This window comes from Marmota marmota, unplaced genomic scaffold (genome assembly GCF_001458135.2).
Source record: "Marmota marmota marmota unplaced genomic scaffold, marMar, whole genome shotgun sequence".
Lineage (NCBI taxonomy): Eukaryota > Metazoa > Chordata > Mammalia > Rodentia > Sciuridae > Marmota > Marmota marmota.
In genome coordinates, this window is record NW_026000171.1 from 5,312,657 (window position 1) to 5,325,547 (window position 12,891).

At 43.9% G+C, this 12,891-nt stretch overlaps 1 protein-coding gene across 11 annotated transcripts in view; it reads right to left on the reverse strand.

Moving 5' to 3' along the window:
* Window positions 1–12,891, reverse strand: part of Tead4 (TEA domain transcription factor 4) — a 71,191-nt gene that overhangs the window by 43,494 nt on the left and 14,806 nt on the right. For 3 of the 11 annotated variants that reach the window (XM_048787693.1, XM_048787690.1, XM_048787691.1), the window contains exon 3: window positions 4,915–5,001. The exons of 2 other annotated variants lie outside the window; for them this stretch is intronic. Coding sequence is in view for 4 of the 9 variants with exons in the window: in XM_048787689.1 (XP_048643646.1) it covers window positions 4,267–4,522 (256 nt within the window). In the remaining 5 variants the exon portion in view is untranslated. Of the gene's footprint in view, window positions 1–3,664; window positions 4,214–4,266; window positions 4,887–4,914; window positions 5,002–12,891 lie in introns of those variants that run through there. 6 more of the 11 variants (XM_048787688.1, XM_048787687.1, XM_015500757.2 and 3 more) reach the window with 5 other exon arrangements.

Genomic DNA, 12,891 nt, shown 5'->3' on the forward strand with positions numbered 1-12,891 from the left:
GAGGGGAGGGGAGGGGAGGGGAGGGGGGATAGTAGAGGATAGGAAAGGCAGCAGAACACAACAGACACTAGTATGGCAATATGTAAATCAATGGATGTGTAACTGATGTGATTCTGCAATCTGTATACGGGGTAAAAATGGGAGTTCATAACCCACTTGAATCAAAGTGTGAAATATGATATATCAAGAAATTTGTAATGTTTTGAACAATCAACAATAAAAAATTTAAAAAAAAAAGAAAGAAAATGATAATGATTAATTTAACTTGGCTATGCAATGGGGGGTGGGAGGAAGCATGTTTGTGAAGCACAAGTTCAGAAGATACAGTTGATAAAATTCAAGACCTAGTCACAATAAAAACTCGGACTGCAAGAAACAAAAGAGAGCTTCCTTATTCTGATCAAAGATATCTTTCAAAAACCTACACAAGAAATATCACACTAAAAGATGAAACACTAGCCAGGTATGTGCCACACACCTATAATCCCAGCAGTTCAGGAGGCTGAGGCAGGAGGATTGAGTTCAAAGCCAGCCTCAGCAACTTAGCGAAGCACTGAGCAATGCAGTGAGACCTGTATCTAAATAAAATATAAAAACAGGCTGGGGATGTGGCTCAGTAGTTAAGCGCCCCTGGGTTCAATTCCCAGTATGGGGTGGGGTGGTGGGGGTGGGATATGAAGAAACATTAGAAATACTTCCTTTAAGGTTAACAAGATCAAGAATGCAGCCAGGTATGGTGGTGCACGCCTGTAATCCCAGCGGCTCAGGAGGCTGAGGCAGGAGGATTGTGAGTTCAAAGCCAGCCTTAGCAATGGTGAGGCGCTTAGCAACTAGTGAGACCCTGTCTCTAAATGAAATACAAAATAGGGCTGGGGCTCAGTGGTTGAGTGCCCCTGAGTTCAATCCCCAGTACAAAAAAAAAAAAAAAGAGAGAGAGAAAACATAATTTTTAAAAAAAATTGTTCCACTTAGAAAACAAAGCCACAAGGTATCCAGGGATATAACAAAAGGTGAGACCTTTTACAGAGAAAACTGCAATTGTTTCAACAGACAAAAAAAATATCTAAATAAATAAAGGGAAGAAACTGTGTTCATGGATGGAAAACAATATAATAAATAAAGATGCTAAACTCCTCAAAAAACCATAAATTCAATGAAATTGTAATTAAATCCCCACAATTTTCCCACAAAATGTAACATTCTCACAGTATATGGAGGAGCTGTTGAGATGATTCTCCGGTCGTCTGTCACTGGCTCACTCTCTCTTTCTTCCCCTGGGCTTTCTATTTGGCAAGACTCATTCCTTAAATATCATCCTTGGGGTTCTGGCCTGACCACTCCTTTTTAACTTTACACAGACTCCCTGGGGGATGTCCATCCATGGCTTCCACTTCTCCTGTACTTGTTTTGGGTTTTAGTTTCTAAAATGGGGTCTCGCTGTGTTGCTCAGGCTGGCCCTAAACTCCTGGGCTCAAGAGATCTTTCTGCCTCAGCCACCCAAATTGCTGGGGCTGAGGTCTAACCATCATGCCCAACACAACCATGCATTTCTGATTACCAAATCTGCCTATCTTGCCTGGAGGGTGTAGGCCTATGTAGCAACTGCCCACCAAGCATCTCTAATCAGATTATCCCCAAAGCTCCTCAAGCTCATTATATTCAAAAACCAGATTTTCAGCTTTCCCCTGAATTCTCTTCCTGCTCCTCTCCTCTGTCTCAGGAGATGAACCACAGCCCACCCAAAGGCCTGAAATCTAGAAGCCTATTTGGATCTTCTTTCCCATATCCATTTATCCATGACAGCATCCTGTCTTTCTGTGTCTTAAATTTATCTCCTGAACCTACTTCTCTGTGCAACAGCCCAAATGCAAGCTTCCATCAATGCACACCTGGATGCCTACAGCAAACTCCTACAGACTACATCATCTTTCCACCGCAGTCACAGCAGTGATCACGTGATTCATCCACTTATTAAAATCTTTCAGTGGCTTTTCTAAGATAATCACACACCTCTTGATGGGATTTTCCCCCTTTTTAAATGCAGCTGTATTAATAATTATTATTATTTTAAATATCTTCTACAATTACTCTTGCAATCAGATGGCAGACCATGTTAGGACTACTTTGAAAAAAGTCTTTCCTAAGACATACTTTACAAATTACATTCGGCAATAGAATAACTGCAAGAGCAGTAGCACCCTTCATCAGATGATAATTGCTCTCCCACCAAACCTTCCACCCACCTGTTGGACACTGTACTCCCTCTGCACCCATTTAAAAGCCCCAAACTCCATCATCCACGTCACCCCTAACATGCTCAACAATTCTTCACTTTTGCCCCGCTTTTATGATGGGTGCTAGGGATGAAACACACTAGGCAAGTGCTCTAGAGCTACATCCCCAGCCCTTTTTAAAAAAATTATTTTGAGACAGGATCTCACTGAATTACCCAGGTTGAGAAACTTGGGATTCCTGCTTTGGCCTATGGAGTAGCTGGGACTGCAGGCAAGCACCATTACACCTGGCTGTTCTTTTTCTATTCCTGATGGGTGTGCTGCCTGTGACTTTCCTCCCCATTCCTCTTCACCTAACCAACTGCTTCTCATCCTTAAGGTCCAGCCAAAGCACCACAGAGTCAGAGGACCCCAGCCCCATGGATTAGGTGCCCTCTCCAAACTTTCAACAGCCCCATCTTCCAGACATGAGTTCCCACCTCCCAGTAATTATCAGTCTCCTTTTCACCATATTTTAACACCAGGACACGGATCAGTCTTCATCCCACTAAGTCCTCGGCACACCACACGGTGCTGGTGAGTAAAGAGTGAACAAATGAATGGATGTTTGTTAAGGACTCTTTGTAGAATGATTTATCTGCAGGGAGAATGACCCACTCTGCTTAGTTTAAGAAACAAAAATATCTCACTGGATGCAGTAGCACAGCCTATAACCCTGAGATAGGAGGATCGCAAGTTCAAAGCCAGCCTCAGCAATAGTGACGTGCTAAGTAATTCGGCAAGATACTGTCTCTAAATAAAATACAAAATAGGGCTGGGATGTGGCTCAGTGGTTGAGTACCCCTGAGTTCAATCCCCAGTACCCCACCCCCCCAAAAAACTCAGCAAATATCTAGATTTGGGCACATCAGAGATTGAATTATATGTAAATCCTTTGGGGATTTATTTTGGAGACTTACAAAATGGAAGTGTGATGACTGAGAACCAAGGGGCTGGGGGCTGGTGTTGGTTCCAGTTCTATAGCAAACAGTGGGCAAATCACTTCATCTCTCTGGCCTCGGCCTGCTCATCTGTAAAACTGGGTCTAAGTTCCTCCCTGGGCAGGCCATGTGTGCCTTACACACCCACCCAGACCAAACCCCACCCCTTGGTGTCTCTGAACACACTTTCCACATATTCACAGGTGGCTTTTCCCAGGAGTCTGGGGAAACTGATCCACCATGGAGAGATGATGGTCAATAAGGTGAGATGTCTAGTACAGACAGGGCTTGACATGAGTCAAAGCTGAGGGCTGTTTACTGTCATCAACATTATTATTAAAGCACACATAATATGTCAAGTGGCACATCTAAAGCCTAAGCAGAAAGATCCCTTAAGCCCCTATCACCTAAGATGAAGACCCAATATTAATCAATCCATACTATCAATACCTAAGTCCTCATTAGTCCTGGCTTTGGCCTGGATTTTCTTCTGGAGCCTGACATGGCACAGATGTGGACTCTGAGCTGGGTGAGGGTGCTGCGTGGCTGGGTATCAGCAGAGATGGAAGGAAGGGCAGCCCTGGCCCTGATCCAACGCGATATCCTTTGAGAGCCGAGGCTGTGGTTTCTGGGACCTGTACCTTCTCAGAATCCTTTTCTTCACCCCAGAAGATGGGCCCTGTGGAGCAGCAGACCTGGGGAAACCAGAGGCTGCTCATGCCTGAGTCTGCCCCACAAGGGAGGTTTTCTGAGGACCTGTGTCCCCAAGATTGGGCCTGTCCCAGGGAAAGCAGGGCAGCAAGTCACCCAAGGCCCTGAGCCACGGGATTCATGACTGAAATGGAGTCGCTCCTGGCCCTGCAAGGCCCTGCCACTCCTGGTCCACCACCATGACTGGCTGGCCTGTCCCACCCTCACAGCCCACAGCCCAGGTTGGCAGCTGCTTCTTCACCAGGCAAACCTCCCACGTAGCCCTGCCCTGTGGCCAGTATAACCGGGGCAAGCCTACACCAGCCAGAGAGGATCCCACTCCTTCCCCTCCCCCCAAGCACTCCAGTGACCCTCAAGGGCCTGCTGGGGTGAGCTGGAGAGGGGGAGAACAGATGGCATCGCTGAGCCCAGGCCATGTGCCACGAACAGAGGAGTAAAAATAATCCTGACTTGGCTCTCAGAGACCGGTCTAGAGGCCTCCAGTTCTGCCCCTAGCCCCACCCAAAAGCCACCAGATGGCCTGCCGGGCAACCCAGGCCCAGACAACATGCTGCTCCATCCCAGGGCCCATGGATGCTGGAACGTATGGACTTTCATTATAATCTTCCTAAGAATCAGAATATGCTCTTCCAGAAATGCTTTCAAGACAGCAAAGGAATCACAATCCCCAGGACATACACAAAGAAGCCAAAGCTCAGGGGGGCGCAAAGAAAGCCCCGAGAAAATGGCCACAGCAGATATCAAGGAGTTGAGGATGTAGTTGAGGGGCAGAGCCTTCGCCTGGCAAGCGAGAGCCCCTGGGTTCCATTCGCAGCACTATAAAACAACCAACCAAACAAAACAGACCTCAGACCTGAAGTCCTCTCCCTGAGGGTCTAGCTCATGCACTCACTTTTAACAGCCACCCAGGACCATAAGAGATCTCTAAGTCCCACCCTGAGCCACTAGAGACTGCAACTCACAGTATCAGTCTTGTGAAGGGATCTCACCTGTGTTTGCCTGTAATCCCAGATGCTTCAGAGGCTGAGGCAGAAGGATTGCCAGTTGGAGGCCAGCCTTGGCAACTTCATGAAACCCTGTCTCAAAATAAAAAATAAAAAGGGCTAGGGAATAAAATTGGGTGATGTGCATCAATAAATAAATATAAAATAAAAAGGGATAGGGGTGTAGCTCAGTGGCAGAGCACGCTGGGTTCAATCCCTAATACCACCATAAATAAATAAATAAAGCAAGCACTCAACAAATGTAACCTACCTAACACCTTAGCATAGCCTCACCCAACCCAAATACACTCAGAATACTCAATGTCAATTGATGGCTGGGCAAAACCATCTAATGCAAAGCTTCTGTATAATAAAGTGTTAATTATCTCAGTAAATTTATGGAACACCTGTATCCAAAAATATGCTGGCAACATAGTACAGTATACGGTATGTGTTGTTCACCCTTGTGACCATGTGCCCGAGTGGAGCAGCAGCTCACTGCCACTGTCCCACACCATGAAAGTTTCCTGTTGCAAGCCAGGTGCAGTGGTGCATGCCTGTAATCCCAGCAGCTTGGGAGGGTGAGGCAGGAGGATAGTGAGTTCAAAGTCAATCTCAGCAAGGCCCCAACCAACTCAGTGAGACCTGTCTCTAAATAAAATACAAAATAGGGCTGGGGATGTGGTTCAGTGGTTAAGCACCCTTGGGTTCAATCCCCGATCATGCAAAAACAAGAACTACTAGAGTGTTGACACTAGAAGGTACAGGTTTGGGTGCTCACTCTGTGCCAGGTACTGGGCTGGGCACTTGACTACTTCTCTACTCCTCCCACATCCCTTAAAGTACCTGGTACATCCCAACTCACCAAAGAAATGCTGAGGCTCCTTGAGCTAAAATGCTTTGCCCAAATGCCAAAGCTAGTAGGTGGCAAGGCTCAGGGGCTGGATCTGCAGCCTGTCCCCAGCAAGCTTTCTCTTGCCCGACACTTTGCATCTTTTACCTACTTTGCCAACACCTTTATAGACAACTGGAAAGGGAAATGGTCTGACTCTGCAGCATGAGGTATTCAAGTTAGATGTGAAGAGTAACAGGGAAGGGTACCAGACCTTGGACTGACTGGTTAAGGGGAGCTAGAGAAGTTCCTCTGTGCATGCAAGCCTTCCTAGCCCATTCCTCGGCAAGAACCCCAATGCTTCCACGGCCTCTGGCAAAGGAAGATGCAGGATTGCCCCTGCTTGTGTAGGGAAAGAACTTCAGAGACCTGGAGTTAGCATCCAAGTTACAGGCGAGGAGACTAAGGCCCCAAGAGGGAAGGGGACAAGCAAAAAGACCACCAGACTAGTTGAAAGTGGAACTGGAAATAATCTCCCTGCACTTTTCTACTTCACAATTATAACCACTGTGACATCAAGTGGATGCTTCTCAATGAGGGAAGAGAGGATCGATCCACGGAGGAGGGGAGCAGCTTCCCCAGCCCAAGAAATCCCTTCTCAAACACCTCACCCGGAGCACTTCAACGCTCTGTCTACGGACCCCTCATTCAGAACTGGGTATGAACATATCTGCCAGGTATTGGGTACACGGTCAAAAGAGACGTGACTCTGCCCTCAGTGTCCTTCTTCATGTTTTATTTTGGGGACAGGGTCTGTGTTGTCCAGGCTGGTCTCAACTTCCCGAGTGGCTAGGGCTCACAGGCATGTATCCCTGTGCCTAGCCTCAATGCCCTTCTGTCCAGAGTGAAGGAGTTCATAGTAACCAGGAAGATCAAGTGCAGCCAATGCTCACTAATCATAGAATCTTCCGAGGTTCCATATTTGCAAATTTTACTTGTGAAAATCTGTAACATCAAAATCAATATAGCTGCCAGGCACAGTGGCACATGCCTGTAATCCCAGAGGCTTGGGAGGCTGAGGCAGGAGGATCATGAGTTCAAAGCCAGCTTCAGCAACGAGATGCTTAGCAACTCAGCGAGACCCTGTCTCTAAATAAAATACAACATAGGGCTGGAGATGTGGCTCAGTGGTTGAGTGGCCCTGAATTCAATCCCTCATACAAAATATATATATATATATATATGTATATATAATATATATTTATATATATATTCATCTGGCACTGTGATGCATGCCTATAATCCTAGAGGCTCAGGAGGCTGAGGCAGGAGGATTTCAAGTTCAAAGCCAGCCTCAGTAACTTNTCCCAGCCCTTTTGCTTTAATTTAAGACAAGGTCTCAGTAAGTTGCCCAAGTGATTCTCCTACCTCAGCCTTACCCTCACGAGTAGCTGAGACTATAGGCGTGTGCCACGGTGCTGGGCTCCTTGCTTCTTTTTTTTATTGGTGCTTTATAATTATACATAATAGTGGGGTTTGTAATCAACAATATATATTAAATAAGGTATCTTAAAACAGAAGCATATAAAAAGTTTATAAATTAATCAGTTGACAAGAATCTTGAGACCAGAGATTTATGGGAACCTAACCCTAACTTCTACTAGGAGCCATGGTGCAATATTTGCTAATTCAGTGTCCACAGCAACTTTATAGGCCATAACTACCATGAATAACAAGAATCAGCTCTACCTAGGGAGGGTAACATGGGAAACCCGAACAAGTAAACATCTTGGGATAAGAGTGGGAGTGGGGATCAAAATGATGCTGGACTCCAGGGCCTGGGAATACCACATCTGGTGAAGAGAGAAACGTCAAAAGGTACCAAGATAGTAAAAATGTAGGAACAGTCTCATCGACAGATGAATGGATAGACAAAATGTGAGGGGTACTACTCAGCCTGAGAATTACTCTGACACGCTCCAACTGGATGAACCTTGAAAACATTATGCTAAGTAAATAACACAAAAAGACAAATAATAATGTATGATTCCACTTATATGAAGCACTTAGAATAGTCAAATTGATACAGAAGGAAAAATAGTGTTCAGAGGGGAAATGGTAAGTTATTTAATAGGTACAGAGTTTCTCTTTGGGAGAATGTAAAAGTTCTAGAGTTGGACAGTGGTGACAGTTGTATGACATTGTGAATGTACTTAATGCCACTGAACTATACACCTAAAAAATAATTCTCTGTGTGTGTGCGCGCACACGTGCACGCACCAGTGGTACTGGGAATTGAACCTGGGAACTGGGAACTTTCTACCATTGAGCTGAATTCCCAATCCTTTCAGTTTTGAGACAGGGTCTTACTAAGTTCCTGAGGCTGGCCTCTGTCTCCAGAGTTGGTGGGATTATAGGCCTGCATCACCATGCCTGATATATAATATAAACATTATAGCATGACTATTTTCTTTTTTTGATACCAGGGATTGAATTCTGGCACTCAAACACTGAGCCACATCCCCAGCCCTATTTTGTATTTTATTTAGAGACAGTTGCTTAGCACCTCATTTTTGTTGCAGCTGGCTTTGAACTCACTCAGTCTCCCAAACTACTGGGATTACAGGTGTGGGCCATCATGCCTGGATTACCATGACTTTTAAAAATAAATAAATAAAGGTATTGAGTCCATCTACAACTAAAAAAAAATATATTTTAAAAAAAGAATTAGACCAGAGATCTTATGCCTAATAGAAGAAAAACCAGGCCCAAATCTTCATTATATTGGATTAGGCCCAAACTTCCTTAACAAGACTCCTAAAGCACAAGAAATAAAATCAAGAATCAATAAATGGGATGGATTCAAAATAAAGTTTCTTTCCAGCAAAAAAAAAAAAAAAAAAAAAAAATCAATGAGGTGAACAGACAGTCTACATTTTGAAATACATTTTTGCCACACACACGTCAGATAGAGCATGAATCTCCAGGAAATATAAAGAACTTAACAACATTCCAAATTTCAAATTGCCATTGGAAAATTTGACATTTGATTCTCCCTGATGTGGTTAAAAACTGAATAAAAGTGTTAATAGAACTTTTTTCTTTTGATATATGATCACAAAATTATTCTAAAACCTACTGTTTTATTGAAATCTAAATTGGGAGATAGGTTTTAAATGTCTAGAATGCAATTAATAGGCTTTTCTTGAACTGTTAGATTCTTTTGAAGTAGAGTTTTTTCATGTTTCATTGTATTTGTTTTTAAAAAAAAAAGAAAAGAAAAAAAAAATCCCCCCCCAAAATCCCCCCAACCAAATAACAACCAGAGCAAAAACTGTTGTGCCTTCTATTTATCTTTGGTTCCAATCTTGGCAGTTGTTTAAAGAAAAATAATTTTTAAAAATTAGATTTGTTTTATTAGGTTCAGAGTATGTGGGGAATTGTAGAGTTCCTCTTTTCATCACCTTGTATGTCTTTTGTTAATATTTGTTATGCCTTATTCTAAAACTGAGTCTCAAACTGGAATGCCTTGGAGGACAGATACTTTTGTAGAGGTCGTTTGACCTAAATAGTTAAGCATTTGTATTAAGTTTTATTTTGATATCTAATCAGATTCTTAATCATAGCCCATAAGAAGGAATGCAACTTTAATATTGGACTTTGCTGATGTGTTTAGTGTCTGCAAATTTTTTTCTTTAAATCATAGCCATATGGTAAATTTTCTATTTTGTCATGGTTCTCTCTTATTGATGGGCATGCAGTGGGTGTTTCTTGGAAATGGCCAATTTTTATTAAAATATTTCTGGAAGAAAAAAAAAAAACCTTAACAAACAAACAAACAACCCAATCAGTAAATGGGCTAAGCAGCTGAACAAACACTTCTCAGAAGACATACAATGGATCAACAAATATATGAAAAAATGTTCAACATCTCTAGTAATTACAGAAATGTAAATCAAAACTACTCTAAGATTCCATCTCACTCCAGTCAGAAGGGCAGTTATCAAGAATACAAGCAACAATGAGTGTTGGCAAGGACATGGAGGAAAGGGCACACTCACACATTGCTGGTAGGACTGCAAATTGGTGCAGCCAATCTGGAAAACAGTATAGAGACTCCTTAGAAAACTTGGAATGGAACTACAATTTGACCCAGCTATCCCACTCCTTGGTCTATACCCAAAGGACTTAAAAACAGCATACTACAGTGACCCAGCCACATCAGTGTTCATAGCAACACAATTCACAATAGCCAAACTGTGGAATCAACCTAGATGCCCTTCGATAGGTGAATGGATAAAGAAACTGCGGTATATACACACAATGAAATATTATTCAGCAATAAGAGAATAAAATTATGGCATTTGAGGTAAATGGATGGAATTGGAGAATATCATGCTAAGCGAAGTAAGCCAATCCTCAAAAAACCAAATGCCGAATGTTTCCTCTGATAAGTGGATGCTGATCTATAATGGGGGGATGGGATGAGTGGAGAAACTTTGGATGGGGCAAAGGGGAGGTGAGGAGGAGGCATGGGGGTAGGAAAGATGGTGAAGTGAGATGGACATGACTATCCTAGGTACATGTATGACTGCAGGAATGGTGTGACCCCACTTTGAGTACCACCACAAAAGTCAAAAATTGTGCTCCATTTGTATACAATGAATCCAAGATCATTCTGCTGTCATGTATAACTGATTAGAACAAATAAATAAATTTTTAAAAATTAAAGTAAAATAAATAAAAGTATTTTTAAAAGCAGAAGGAAAAAAATGTGGACAGAGAAGAGGAGGAGGTACCGTATGGGGACCCAGTCCCAAAGTACAAGGGACAAAAGAAAATGGCCTGTTTATAGTTGGAAATAAAAAGAGATAAGAAGAGTCCCCAGGTCCTGGTTGAGTGAGTCCTTGGAAATGAAACGGAGGAGAGGGAACAGAGAAAAAACAACCCAGCAGAGAAATGAACTAGGCAAGGCTGGCCAGGTACTCAGCCAGAAAAACTGACCCCAATGTGACTTTAAAAAGGCTGGGCTACCTGGGTGTGGTGGTGCATACCTGTAATCCCAGCAATTTGGGAGGCTGAGGCAGGGGGATTAACAAATTCAAGGCCAGCCTCAGCAATTTAGGGAGACCCTGTATTTAAAAAAAAAAAAAGGCCAGGGGAGTGGAGTGGCTCCACGGTAAAGCCCCTTGGGGTTCAATCCCCAGTACCAATAAAAATAAGTAAATAAATAAAATGAAAAGGCTGGGCTTGCTGAAAATCAGAAAAGGGGCCTTCTCAAAAAATAGCCAAATGAAAAAATATAAATAAATTTAATTTTTTTTTTTAATTTAAAAATATTGGGCTGCGATTGTGGCTCAGTGGTAGAGCACTCACCTAGCACGTGCGAGGCCCTGGGTTCAATCCTCAGCACCACATAAAAATAAATAAGTGAAATAAAGGTATCATGTTCAACTACAACTAAAAAATAAATATTTTTAAATAAATAAATAAATTTTAAAAAATAAATAAATAACCAAATTGGGTAGGAGATTTAGCCCAGTGAAAGAGCACTGGCCTAGCTTGTGTGAGGCTCTGAGTTCCATCCACAGCACTGAAAGAAAAAAACAAAACAAAACAGGAGTTGCATGGAGGAGCCACGTAAGGATTAAGTTAAAAGGCAGGTACAGCACCTGGTACAGGTACAGTGCAATACGTGTGCCCCATCCTCTTAGTGACATGCAGAAGGACATTTATCACATATACTGCTTCCTGACAGGACAGGAATAGGGAGGTGGTAAAGAGAGGATGGCAAAGATCCTCCCCAGGAACAGGATGCATTGGAACAAAAGGAAAAGAGAGACGCTCAGAGGCTGAGGCAGTAGGGTTGAGAGTTCAAAGCCAGCCTCAGCAATTTAGAGAGGCCCTAAACAACTCAGCAAAACCCTGTCTCTAAAAACATATAAAAAAGGGCTGCGGGGCTGGGGCTGTGGCTCAGTGCTAGAGCACTTGCCTCATATGTGTGGGGCACTGGGTTCAATTCTCAGCACCACATATAGATAAATGAATAAAATAAAGGTCCATCCACAACTAAAAAGGATATTTTAAAAAGCAGGGGGGGCACTACAGATGTGGCTCAGTGGTTAGGTGCCCCTGGGTTTAATCCCCACTACCACATAAAAAGGAACAGAGAGCAGACTCCTTCAGCACTGCCTGGCCGGGAGGGAAGTGCTATGTAGGGCACTGATTCAACCCTTGGCTCTGAAGTCACAAGCTTGGACCCTGGGCAAGCTACTAGACCTCTCTGAACCTCCATGTTCCCCCTAAATACAGCCAACAGGCATGTCATGAGGATGGGATTCCATCATAAGCTGGGCAGTGTAGTTCCAGCTCCTCAGAAGGTTGAGGTAGGAGGAGGAGGAGGACTCTGCCTTGAGCCCAGGAGTTGGAGGCCAGTTGGGCAAACAGTAAAACCCCATCTCAAAACAAATAAATAAATTCAATCCTAAGATACCCCTGAGCCTGGCACAAGGAAGGGCTCCTCACACATTCATGGCTCTTACTATGTTGTTAGCAGGGATGAAGGAGGGTGGGATGAAGGAAGGTGGAGATAAGAATGAAGGGGAGCTAAGTAGCCAGGAGGAGAGGAACTCTGGGAAGCAATCCAGGAGGAGGAGTCTGCAGTGGGAGGGGCTGCCTGGAGATGCAGAGAAGTGGGGGAGATAAGATCCCTAAGTGGCCATAGCCCCAAGCCCAGCCCCAGGCCCTAGGACAGGGTAGGGTAAGTGAGGACACACCTGGCTCCAGTACACCCTGTCCTCAGCTCTCCAGGAGGTGGGAACTGCAGCCTGTCCCCAACCAGCCCTCCCAGGTTTCTGGGGTGGTGAGTGTCAGCAGGCCTATCTCTAACACCTCCAGGAAGTGGGTCACTGCCAGTGGATGTCCACACCCCTCCACCCCCTGCTTGGGGCCACAAAAAGGGGTGATGAAATGTGATGAAACTGGCCTTAGGCCCTAGCATAATGCCAGGCATGGAAGCCCCTTGCAACAGTTGGCTTGCAGAAAAAAAGACAAATTAGACTCCAAGCTCGGCTTTCCTGCCAGGAACTCCCCCTCTCTGGGGCTCAGCACCCCATTTGCAAAAAAAAAAAAAAAAAAAAAAAGGGGGGGGG